This window comes from Takifugu rubripes, chromosome 9, assembly GCF_901000725.2.
Source record: "Takifugu rubripes chromosome 9, fTakRub1.2, whole genome shotgun sequence".
Lineage (NCBI taxonomy): Eukaryota > Metazoa > Chordata > Actinopteri > Tetraodontiformes > Tetraodontidae > Takifugu > Takifugu rubripes.
The window spans coordinates 12,928,751-12,941,652 of NC_042293.1; the positions used below are offsets into that span (position 1 = coordinate 12,928,751).

At 47.3% G+C, this 12,902-nt stretch overlaps 1 protein-coding gene across 2 annotated transcripts in view; it reads left to right on the forward strand.

The window, feature by feature from the left end:
- Positions 1 to 1,437: 1,437 nt before the first annotated feature.
- The window catches only part of LOC101077937 (potassium voltage-gated channel subfamily D member 2-like), a 29,012-nt gene continuing 17,547 nt past the window's right edge, over positions 1,438 to 12,902 (forward strand). The window contains exons 1-2 of one of the 2 annotated variants that reach the window (XM_003967515.3): positions 1,438 to 1,875; positions 2,125 to 3,306. In XM_003967515.3, coding sequence (XP_003967564.1) covers positions 2,195 to 3,306 — 1,112 coding nt within the window. In that variant the 5' untranslated portion in view covers positions 1,438 to 1,875; positions 2,125 to 2,194. The remainder of the gene's footprint in view (positions 1,876 to 2,124; positions 3,307 to 12,902) is intronic. The other variant, XM_029842307.1, reaches the window with a different exon arrangement.

A 12,902-nucleotide genomic window follows, 5' to 3' on the forward strand; every position in this document is an offset into this window, starting at 1 on the left:
GTGCACGCATGGATTTCACTAGATAAAATCTGTCAGTGAAATTCAGAAATTCGGTGCCAGAGGCAAGCACTCTCTCTCTCTCTCTCTCTCTCTCTCTCTCTCTCACACACACACACACATTGTATTTTGTTGAACACACATGATGTAAAATATCCTAAATTCAGCAATTTCTTTTGGCCGGAGACCAAAAAGGTCACAGCTGAAGTGAATGATGTGCGAATCTGAAATGGGGCTAAAACAGTGGCTATTTGTGCTGCAGCACACGTGACGTGCGCCCAGTCGGGACGCGTGTGTTTGGTGCCATTTGGCAACTGCTGGAATATTTAAATGCCCTGATGATTATAACAGCCCCTGGGTCCGACTGCTCACACCGGAAAGCGGTGAGCAGTCGGACATGCTCAGCACACACTAATGGGATTTCTGACAGTCCTGTGCGTTCGTCCTACAAAACCTCACCAGTTCCCAGAGGACAGCGGGAGCTGAACGTGTTGCAGATGTCCCACCGAAGATCCGAGGAACACAACAGCAGCAACAACAATAACGGGGGGTGCTGACACTACAGCCTCATAAGCCGTCACTATGCACGGCTACACAGGACACGTTCTCCTCACTTGTTGCAAATTACAGTGCGGAGCTTTAAATAGAAGCAACAGCTGCGCAAAAAGAGGAAATTCGCGGCTCTTTAAGCTGTGAGCCCGAGTTAATGGTCAGAGAGAGACCGTCTAGTTTCTAGAAGCTGTGTCCATGACTTTGAAGCCGGGTGTGCTGGGCTGGAGCCGGTGAGCTGGTCTCCTAAAGCCAGTCGAAAAGCGTCGCTCCGCGGCTGTCCAGGGTGCTGAACACCCCCCCCCCCCCCAACAACGCGCTTTCAAAATCCGGATAATCTGACTCCAAACACGGTCCACGGGCATCTCCAATCCGCGACTCCATTTCATTGATTATGCTTATTTTGAAAATGTCAGTACGACGATGTAGCCCAACGACGTTGACCTTTTACGCGTTGTAACCGCGCTGGAAAGCATTACAGGACCGTGGAAAATTATTGATCACGATTTGTTGCAGGGCTGAAATCGAGAGCAGGCTGCAGAATTTATTTATGTTGAAAAAAAAAAGTCTGTAAGCGCAAAGTCAACACTAGCCAAGGATCGAGGCACCGCGCTAGAATACATAAAATAGTTCCAAACTGTCACAGAACAGCGACGCTGAGACGAATATTGTTAAACCCTGATGGATCCATATGGAGCGGCATGGAGAGACAGAGATAGATGTGTCGATAAAGCTCACATTCGATTAAACAGTTAAGATAATTTGTGATGCCCGTTCGAATATACCGTTTATAACACGTGGAGTGAGTGAATCTACGGGGAATGGCGATGGCGCAGGAGGAGGAACTAATAAATGCGTTAAGTTGGGGATTGGGAGCTTCTGCCCACTTTGATCACCATTACGCATCGATTATTGCCCTCTTAGCGAGGCAGCAGAGGAATTTCTGGGTGCAGTGAGGACCACTCCTCTCTCTGCATATGAATTTCTCTCCTCTCCCCACAGTCGGGGCTCAGTGGTGAGGAGGGGGAGGGTGGTCTTGCAGTCGACGAAACGAACTGGAGTTTATTGAGGAGTAGCTGCAACGGGAGGGGGGAAAAACGCCGAGCGACGAGCAGAAAGAGGAGATCGCGCTCTGGCGTTCGACCACTCTGCCGAGAAGCTGCAGCCTGGATTGTTTAACTTGTTGATGCGACGTTTTTCCTCCGTTTTCCCTCCAACGTCTGGCTGCATTGACAGATAAATGGGTGGCGGTTCCGCAAGTCTTCACCTCCGATGATGTGTTTTAGTGAACTCGCCGTGGATGCCGTTTAAGGAGCAGCCTCGCCTAAGGTGGGTGGCTTTCTTTTGACCGGGTTTTCAAATGAAACCAGTTTATTCTGCTGGTTGACGCGTGACGCGCAATTTCCGATTCTGCCGCAAAGTAAGCTTCCATCAATGAACCACTGAGTGATTCTGAAAGTGCAATGCGCAGTGCCAGCAGAAGTAAACGCGATCCTCTTTCTTTTGTCACATTCTCTTCACCCGGAGGTGCTTCACAGCCCTAAACACCAGTGTCTCTGTATGCTGTTCTTCCTGCAGATGCAATTCGTCTCTGAGCCATAGCACTGTGATAACTGCAGCAGGGTTGTATTAAGCACTACAGGTCAGCATGGCAGCAGGTGTAGCGGCATGGCTCCCATTCGCCCGGGCGGCAGCCATCGGATGGATGCCCGTGGCGAGCACCCCGATGCCCATCCCTCCCCAGCAGAAGAATAAAGACCAGGACGGGCTCATCATCCTCAACGTGAGCGGGACCAGGTTCCAGACGTGGCGAACCACTTTGGAGAGGTACCCGGACACTTTGCTGGGGAGCACAGAGAGGGACTTCTTCTTCCACGAGGAGACGAATGAGTACTTTTTCGACCGTGACCCTGACATCTTTAGACACGTTCTGAATTTTTACCGCACGGGGAAACTACACTACCCACGGCAAGAGTGCATATCAGCGTACGACGAGGAGCTCGCCTTCTTCGGTATAATTCCCGAGATCATTGGGGACTGCTGCTACGAGGAGTACAAGGATCGGAGGCGCGAGAATGCAGAGAGGCTGCAAGATGACGAGGAGATGGACATGAACAATGACGTCACGCCGGTGAATCTGACGTACCGGCAGTACCTGTGGCGGGCCTTTGAAAACCCTCACACCAGTACCTTAGCTCTGGTCTTCTACTACGTGACAGGTTTCTTCATTGCCATATCAGTGATGGCCAACGTGGTGGAGACGGTTCCGTGCGGGACTTTGCCCAACAGGTCAAAGGAGATTTCCTGCGGGGTCCGATACGCGCTGGCTTTCTTTTGCTTGGACACGGCGTGCGTCATGATATTCACCGTCGAATATCTCCTCCGCTTGATCGCAGCTCCCAGCAGATACAAGTTCATGAAAAGTGTGATGAGCGTCATCGACGTGGTCGCCATCATGCCTTACTACATCGGCCTGGTCATGACCGACAACGACCAGGTGAGCGGCGCTTTTGTCACGCTCAGAGTCTTCCGGGTCTTTCGGATTTTCAAGTTCTCCCGACACTCGGCGGGGCTGCGCATCCTGGGCTACACCTTGAAGAGCTGCGCTTCCGAACTGGGCTTCCTCCTCTTTTCTCTCACCATGGCCATCATTATCTTCGCAACGGTCATGTATTATGCGGAAAAAGGCTCCACAGGCAGCAAGTTCACCAGTATCCCCGCTGCGTTTTGGTACACCATTGTCACCATGACAACACTTGGGTAGGTGGCTCCATTAAGTCAATAAAGCCGTGGTGATTTTCACAAGTCACGATATCTTCACGCTTTACCTGGATTAGTGTTTCTTTTTTAAGACCCTTGTTTGTCCAATTACATGATCACAATATTTAAGCAATAGCTTGAATTTCTGTATAATTCTGACTAATTAAATTAAGTTGAAAAGCAGCCTAATTAGTGCAACGTTCAGCCCCTGTTCCCACTAATTGCCATGTGGTCACAGGTGTGCATATTTTGGGCACATTAATGTCCTGGAGTGCAGCTCTGCCACTATGAGGGCAGGGACGATCTGGTTTATACAAGAGCCTGTGCACCGTTTAGTGGCTAAGGGCTGCACCATCACGAGCACTGTTCTGCAAAGGTTAGGCCTCTTTCGATACATGTTTTCAAGGTTCTTTGATCTGTCCTCGGCTTTGAAAAGGTTATCACGGCGGACACGAACCTTCCGGCCAATCAATGAAGCGCGATTGGTTCTTTTTTAATTCCACTGTAAGAGCTCTTGAAACCAATGTAGAGAAAAATATCTGGCTCAAGTCCACATACAGGCCAAAAAGACACACATACATGCAGGCAGGCAGGCAGGCGTGCACGCACATACACACAAACACCTCCTCCACTGTATCTCATTCAGGCTCTGTAAGCTCCTATCTCCTCCATTTACGAGGTACAGTAAATATTTGGATGCTAATTTCATGCTCGTGAGCAACGTCGGTTGTAGTATGTGCTGATGTAGCATAAAATAATTAAACGGCTTAAGACGATTACATCAAACTAATTTGTATCGATGTGCGCGCCCAACCAGCTTTGGCGTGTGCTCTCCTTCTTATTTGCTGCATATTATTCATTCCATGTCAGCGTTCGGAGGCCAGCGGCCTTTGCAGGGGGAAATATGTGTCTCTTGGTTGACATTTAATTTATGGTTGAGACATTTTTTAGTTTTCAAATGAAGAGTTTTGGATGCAGATGAAAATATGTGAGAAACTGTTGCTGAATTGTGTATAAATGTCCTGGCTGAGCCTGTTTTTCCTCCCTGCCCCCCCTCCCGACTGACACATAAATGAGGTCCTGTTGAAACAATGTTGTCTTTTAATTTCAAAAGCACAACGTCGCTGATCAAACACTGCAAAACAAATTGCCACCATCTGTATGTGCTCGTGTGCGTCTTCACTCACCCCACGCGGCAGCAGGTGTGCACTTGCGCATGCTTGATATATGGCTTAATGCTGAGAATTGGAGGCTTCAGCACGGGCGTTCTGTATCATTTTTGGTGATGCAGGAATATTTTGTGAGCAACTCAAACAACGGTATCCTTGACTCCTCTGCGTTTGTTATTGATTCCTCCTTTTTTAGGGAATAATATTTGCATTGATGTGCCCTCTCTCTGTATTCTTACACAGACGGCCTCATTTGTTATTGTTGCATTGATCATAACAATGATGGTTATTCACTGCCACCAAAGAAACCTCTGTCTATTTACCGTTTTGCTGCGGGTGACACGAGTTAGTGGATTTTCTGTCTTCTTAATGGCATACAAGGCTCCCCTCTGTGCTCGTTCAATACCAGTCGAACCACCACTCATCCTCTAAATGACCATGAGTGCATAATCAGTGATATGCGTGATGTGGTGATTGAAGCTGCCACATCAAACATGATGCTAACATGGCTGTTCTTTTCATTTACATTCACAGCACAGTTGAAAGATGAGTTTTGTAAGAAGGTCCATTATTTATCTTCGGGGAGCAACAAAGATGCTGCTGCATTCAGCTCGGAAACCCCTTTGTGGTGCCTAAGATGGATTTGGAAGCCGCTGTGACGTGTGCGTGCAGCATTTTATGGGTGCATCTCTGTGGAAGTCTTGCAGTGGTGCAGAATGCTGCATAGATGACTGCCGCTCAGGAGAACTTGGACTCTTGCAGGATGCCGAGACATCCCGCGTTGTCTTCAGGTGTGCCTCGGAAATGTCACGCACCCTTACAGTCACGTGACCTTCAAATACTCATCGGCCATCTGAACGCAGAGAAATTGATACACATCCAACAAATTGCTACAAGACTTTAGTGGTTTTATGATGAGGGTGTCTTGGCAGTCCCTTTATTTGGTTGTAAAAAGGGTCTTTAAAGACTAGCGGGGCTGTGACTGGAGGGAACCTCCATTTAGAGCACTCGGGGTCTGGTAGTCAATGATGCCTTATGACTATGATATCACGGAGCCTTTCCACTACATGTATTTTCAATTTTCCTGACTTATGTCCTGTGGAAATAAAGACAGTGCCTTGCATTCTATCCCCTGCTGATGGCCCATTGATTGTGCTTAAGCAGACGTGCAGACATTGGGAGAGCAGGGGCTGCTGTTCAGAGCCACTTGGCAGGCAGCCTGAATGAAAGGGAAGGGCGCCTGGAGACCGGCGGAGAATCAATAGCACTGTGCAGCTGCGTGTCACACCTCTGTGTGTCTACAACTATGTGCCACCAAACACAGGACAGGACCCTCTTATCCCTCCATATTTATTGAGCCTAATCTCTGCGGCTGTTTTATGACAGAGAATAATCTGCCTCTGTCAGAATGCGCCTGCCGACTTTGCAAGGGACTGTGCGACGGTGCAAGATATGAGATTTGTATCTGCGGCTCTGTGTTTTGCAAGGTCTTTGAAAAAAAGGCACAATGGACTGGGATTATAAATTCGTAACTGGATTTCTCCATTGCCTATTTACTATATTGCGATGCTGCTTTACTGGTCAGGAATGTGGTGCTGCAGAGTTTTCTTTCCCCCTCTTTCTCTGGTCACCAAAGTCAGGCTGAATTAGCTGCAGAGGGAGTTTTTGGTGCTTCAGATCTTTTAAGTGATTTAAGGTGTAATGGAGTGCACTGCTGAGAGCAGCTGTGAAAATGGTGGAAGTCAAGCGCAACCCACAAGGGAAGGGGAGCGCGGAGGACGGGGTTTAGCCTGGCAGATACGTTTGTCCAGAAACAAAAGGGCATCACCTGATTTGATAGACAAACCCAACTGAGCAGGTTCGCTTTTCAATCTGAATCTTGGTGTCAATATGCCTCTTTCGGCTCCTGGGTCGGGACGGCGCTACAGGAATGATCATTCTAATTACTGATTTATTGTGACATTTACGGTGCGCACTGTTGTATGGGGCGACAAAGGCAGCTGCACTCTGCAGTTACTCACCAAATGCAACATTTATCACCACGTCCCGCAGCTCCACCCACCAAATATGGCTGAAAAGGTTTGACTGAGCCACATAACCCTCCCTGGATAGGATTTATGGGATAGAAAAGGGAAGGTTAACAGACACAGGGGTCACTGTCAGGCTCATAAACCACCAGAAATGTAACCACGGTGACTGGTTGCCTGTGCTGACACCTCGACCTCAAGGAAATCCAAGCCTACAGTGCGAACTGTACAATCTGTACGTCGTTGTGGAGCTCGGTGAAGCTTTTTGAAGTCCAAACGCTGCTGCATGTCAAATGTAATTTAAATTTACAGGAATAATCTGCAGGGTCTTTTCTGTAGCTGCGCCCAAGAGATAACAAATGAATTCTTGATGATACAGAAGTCATGTGATTGGATAACTCCCGTTCCCCCTGGCAGCCAACGCAGAGGATTCGCACTTTTTTTTTTTGTTGTTTGTGAACACGACACAGTGAGAACATTTGGTGGGTTTGATTATGTACTCCAAAGCTTGTAATGTTTTCAGGAGAATACATTACAACCCTTGGCGTTGTGTAGGTAACGCGCATTATGAAAATCAGCGATCCATTATGAGCCGTGTGATGTATTATTGTGAAAAGCAGAAGAGGCTGATTCGAGTTGTGTAGGCTGCCATTATCCTGTAAGCTCACGTTGCTTCTCCTCTCGCTTTATCGGGAGGGAAGAGGTGATGCTAATATGAGGCTGTATAATAGTCCTGAAGTGACAGGTGACTTAATGAGGGGAACCTGAGCGCCATTCTGCCCATGCAAATGACTGGGAAATGGTGGAGCGTGAGTTCAGGGTTGGGACAGGGCAGCGGTTCTTCCTCGGAGATCCGGATCACCGTGAGCAGCAGCACCAGCACCGGCGATGCATTCAGATGCATTCCTTTTGATCCAAACCTGCGTTTCCCTTTTGTTTTCTGAAAGAATTTTCCAGCGGCCGCTGGAGGTTTTAAGGAGCAGGTTGGAGGTGTGATTGGTGAACGTCTCCATTTTGATCGATGTGATCCAGGAGGAAGGAACTTGAACGTTACTTATTGAGCCTAGTTATGATTTATCCTTATTGAATAATCTGCCGTCAAAAAGAAATTTGTGGTCGGTGAACCCTGAAGTAAAGAACCGATTGCAGCCAGCTGGAGTGTTGATATGAGGATGGTGTGTGTGTGTGTGCATGTGTGTGTGTGTGTGAACTGACTCTAAAAGCAGGCATGCATCACTGCGGATGGTGGGATTGATAAATAATCTATATGGCAAGGACAAAATGGCTGTCCCTGCATTTGATTCGATTTCTTTGACAACCGTCTTCGAGGCAGCACCAATAAGAGCCATTCCACATGGGAAAGTGGGGGGGGGGGGGGGGGGGGGGGGCCTTCATTAATTCACTCTGAATGTGCTGCATTAAGCAGGGAAATAGACTAGCATGTTCCGCACTCAGGGCTGGGTAGCACTGTGGCACGACATAAAATATGCCATCAGTGGGTTTCATTTTTTACACCACTCAGCATTTTCTATCTTCTTTGTATTGTGAGCAACCTCAAAGATTAATGGAATCTTCTAGACCAAGATTAAAGTTACTCTGAATGAATGCAGCATCACTGCAACAGCAAAGGGAGGAGATATGTGAGAAAAACACACCGCTTCAATTTCATTGTGGTAAGGAACCACTTGCTCTGCCCGGCTCCGCTTCCATCCAATCAGATCACGGTCCAAAAACCTTCCCCCTGCTTCCAGAGGAGGAACGAAATGTGCTGGATTTTCCCATCATCCGCCCGTTGTCGGATTTTGAAAGTTGATATGTTGTCAGCTGCAGTAAAAGCAGTCCAGATCAAATAGTATCCAAATGATCAGCATAAGCCCATCAGCTATCTCCCCCTCAAGTGCTGCGCAGCTTATTTACATACGGGGCATTTACATAGAGATGAAAACGGCTTGTCTGGGCATGAAGATTGGTATGCCGACACACATAATGCTTTCTCATCACTTCATTTGTATAATAGTAGCTCACTCAAAGTGGATTCTTGTTGCATTGGATCCATGCAATTATGCCAACAGGATCTAAAGAAGGCAGATTTCTGAGCACTAATCCTTCTGTTAGTGTCTCAAACAGGTGCAGCCTTTACATGTTTACCATCAGCAGCACCACTCAGTTTCCAAAGCTACACCGAAGGCTTTTGCTCATTGTTTCTTTGTGCCACTTAAATCTTCCTCTGTATATTTGATTGTATGCCGTGCTGTTGCCATGACGACACGCACCCCCAGCACAGCCAGAGGGGTGGAAAAAAAAAAAAATTCACACAAAAATGATCCAAAGTAAAAAGACAATAAAAGTGGCCAGTGGCGTTTATATTGAAGCGATACCTAAAGTTACACTGCAGCCTTGATGTTACGAGTCCAAAAGTGCATTTCGGAGCATCATTAATGTTGGAATATGATGTTAAACTTAATATGTGGCTTCTCAAATGTGGGACAAGAACAAACAAATGACTCAAATCCGGCTGTCAGCCACGCTTGTAGTCCTATGAATCTCCCTCTGGAAAACTGGGATGGAAAAAAAGGAGGATGCCTCCCTCATTTGTTTTTCCCCTTTTTACTCAGGCGGAACAGAAGGGGCAGTATTTTGACCGTATAAATAGACTCCCAGAGGTCCCGAGAGGTCCCTGACACCAACAACATGCATGTGAACTATATTGCATTTTTGGAGATATTTTTTAAATGTCTTTTTAGGGGGGTTAAAACATCAATTCTACCATTAAAATGATTTAAACTGCGTTAAATCAAATTTTTCTTATTATTATTGTGGTGAATCGGCTGAATTTTGTCCAATTTCCCCTCTTTTCCACCTCTCCCCCATACTTACATGCAGATCTCACAACTTTTCCGCCACAGGTTCTATTATACTATCCTCATTTGGAATTAGGAACATTTAGGAAAGCCTAGAATGCTTTGCTGCTAATGAGCCAGTGTCGGATTGAAAGATCCATTCGTTATCTGCCACCATTTACTCTATACGGGCTTGTAAATGGAGCTGGAGTCTGTCCCAGCAGGGGTGAGGTACACCCTGATGAGATCGCAAGTTCATCACTCGACGCACAAGATTACTGACTTGTGTGTCATTAGAATATCGGAGGCTGCCGGAGAAGGAATCCGCCCGACACCCAGCCGGGAATCAGACCCAGGACATACGCAGTCGCCTCTCGCTGCGAGGGAACCGCGCAGCTTGTGAAATATCGAGTTATCTGGCAGTAATCAGCCTAATCAGTACTGTGTGAACTCCAGTTTGGCAAGGATCTCAGACCCAAAGCTGCAATCTGTAACTTCTGGGAATCGAGCAGGAAACTCAGATCCACACAGCTTTATCCCCTGCCTGGTTCTGCTCCGTAGCTCCATCCAGAAATTCACACTCACTGGGGTCAATCAGGAGACGCAGAGGTAGAAAAGCTACCACTCACAGAAATGCTTATCTGAGAGGCGGGGAGAACAAAAACCAGCTGGAGCAGCTGTGAAAGCAGCATTCTCACTGTGGTATCGCTTGAAGATAAAGAGGAAGGAAAAAAGCCCATAAGATGCATAGATCTTTAAAAAAAAAGGAAAGTGCAGTGTAAATTCACCGCTTCCTCAGCATGTGATGCTGATCAATGATAATGGCTTCCAGTAGTAAGGTTTAATGTGCACGCCCAGGTAGCGTGCCTGTGAGGAGGAGACCTTGGATGAGGCCGTCCAACATGCAAATAGAGCTTCAGCAGGTCTCTCCTTCAGCTTCATCGTTTCCCACCAACCCGTCAAACACAATTGTTGGAGTTTGCCCTTCTGGCTGCTGTATTTCAGCAGTCTGCATCATACTCTTCGCCTCTGCGGAGTCCTGCTCTTGGTCTCTGGGCTTCCTATCAGTGCTGTCATGTTCGCAGCGAAACGGATTTTACTGTGAGCAACAGCGAGCGAACGCTTGACTGACAGCTCGCCAAACATCGCGCTGGCTGGATTGGCTGATTGTGCCCTTAAATGAGGCAAGAAGCGTGGCCAGAGAGCGAGCTGCAGTATTTTCCTGCTCCTGTTCAGTTTACCACATCAGTCCCAGCAAATATAAAGCAGAAACTCCGGCTTTAAAGGTTGTTTATCTTTAAATTGTTCATTTTTGTGAGAAAGGGAATAAACCAACTTATCAGATTAGCTGAGGTCCTTGAGCTCCATTACGTAAGGATTGTTTTCTCCCCACAGCCCCGTGCTTAATTTGATCTCTTTCACTTGCTTCTCACTTTAAATTCTACAGTGGTACCGACTGCAGTTATATGTGGTTTCAAGTTTGAGAACGGCCCAGTTCCCTTTGTGCCCATTAAGGTAAGGTCAGAAAACTAATCATCACTCCAACGCAGTGCTGAAACAACACAGGAGAGACCTGATTCCATCGCGGTCACATGTTATTATTTTAATAAATGAATTACGAGGCCCAAAATAGGCCCGTCACTGGCGTCCATTGTGTCACGTTTTGACCCGCTCACTTGGAGCACGCGTGAACATCAGACCCTTCCATGCATCTTCATGTAATGAGTGCCGGTTGAAGGAGAAACAGTTGTCCGTCTATTTTTAGGCGCCACTATTACTATGGTAAACATTGACCTATAGCCTTCATTATGCTGCGATTCCCAGACCCAGAGCAGCAACGGTTGACCTCCATATCTGCAGCACAGGTGGAGTGAAGTGATGATAGCCCCCTCTGTCATTGAGAGCAGTGTAAAGGAGCTTCATCACCCCGCCCCTTTCCCCCATTAGGACCATGGGACAGTGTGGTAAATGCAGATTCCTGAAACAACGCCAGCCTTTTGTGATGCCAGACTGTGGCGCCTCCTCCCCAGACATTTGTCTCTCTATCAAAAATGCCCCTCAGCCAACAGACCAACATCTGTGATCAGCAGCGCTTCAGAGATTATAGCTAACAGCCATCATCAGTCTCTGGTGTGAGCCCAGCAGCGAGGAATTCACAAGGTTGCGTAACGCCGATGCAGAGCGACGTGATAAAGGCTATCGCTTTCACGTGGCGGCGATAAACAAGCCATAGTTTGTCAACGACCTTAAAGACAGCGGCACGTTGGCGCTTTGTTCGAAGGCTCACCGGTATGCCGGAACGTGAGAGGCTTCATCGCGAAATCATGAATATTGATTGCGCTCGGCTTAAGGCTCCGCTCCTCTGTACGTTCTGGTGAATCTCGCACCAGCATTCCACAATAAAAGGCCCTCGTGATCAATACTGATTCCACTTTAATGAAAGCCGCAGTGTTTGCTGTAAAGGCAGAGCGCAGATGTCTGTAGAGAGCCGAGAGTGCGGCTCCACGCTGGGCTGCCCATTCTAGCCACTGTTAACCCAGTTTCATTGTTGAGTCTTTGCCACAGGGTGCGTGGATTATTAGTTTCTGTACGCTGTATGAATGATAAGAGGCTGCGTCCCGTTTCAGTTTAGGTATAAAGAGCTTCCTCTCTATCTGCCGGCAGGGAGGTCCTGCTGAGAAGAAGGATGTCAGCTTGTCACCCTGACGCATGGCAGCTGTTTCCTGCCCGCCCCAGCTTCTATAAATAGCCAAATATATCACCTAATGTAGGCCATTTGGTCAAACAGGAACCAAGCAGGGCCTGTGCTCCAGGGGCTATATATTTCCCTTTCACCTTAATCCAATTCCTCACGCATGTGTGGGTCTCTGTTGCCACTGCAGTCTCAATATTTTTCTTCAGTTTCATCTTCTTTACCGTCCCCATGTGGTCTCAGATGGATTGATGGTGTTGTGAGGGCGGGTGGTGCGTCAGGGCCATGTCCTTAACAGATCCCCCTGCTAATTTGCTACGTGCTAAAGCCATCAGACAAACAAATGTTTGCTAGCCTGCTGACCAGCAGCACTGCGGTCGTAACGGATGTGGACTTCACTTCCTACCGGACAGTGGTTGTCTTCAAATTCCAATTACACATAACATGTGATGCAATAGGATTACCACAAATTCTGGTCTTAAAGAATGATCGCGGTATTAAATCCACGCTCCGCTCCATCTCAACAAGGAGTGAACATTAAAGCTCTGCAAAAAGAAACGGTGATGACGCTTTTACTGGGCTCCGTCCCCGTAAACTGGCCCCACGTATCCATCTTTTGTCTATATTTCTGTGTTATTTACAACCCCTAAAGTGATAAACTACAGCGGTCTCCAATTTTTTGCATTAGCAGGCGGCGGCTGTTTTTTTTAGTCATATAATGGTGTCCTGCTGCAAATGGAAAATGTGTTTCTGACACCCAACACTTTCCCTCAGACTGACTAAAGTCTACAACTTTTAATGGATTTTTGTTTCATTTTCCAAGAGGGAAACTACCGATCTTGTTGACGGAGTCGTGAAATTTCTGCCA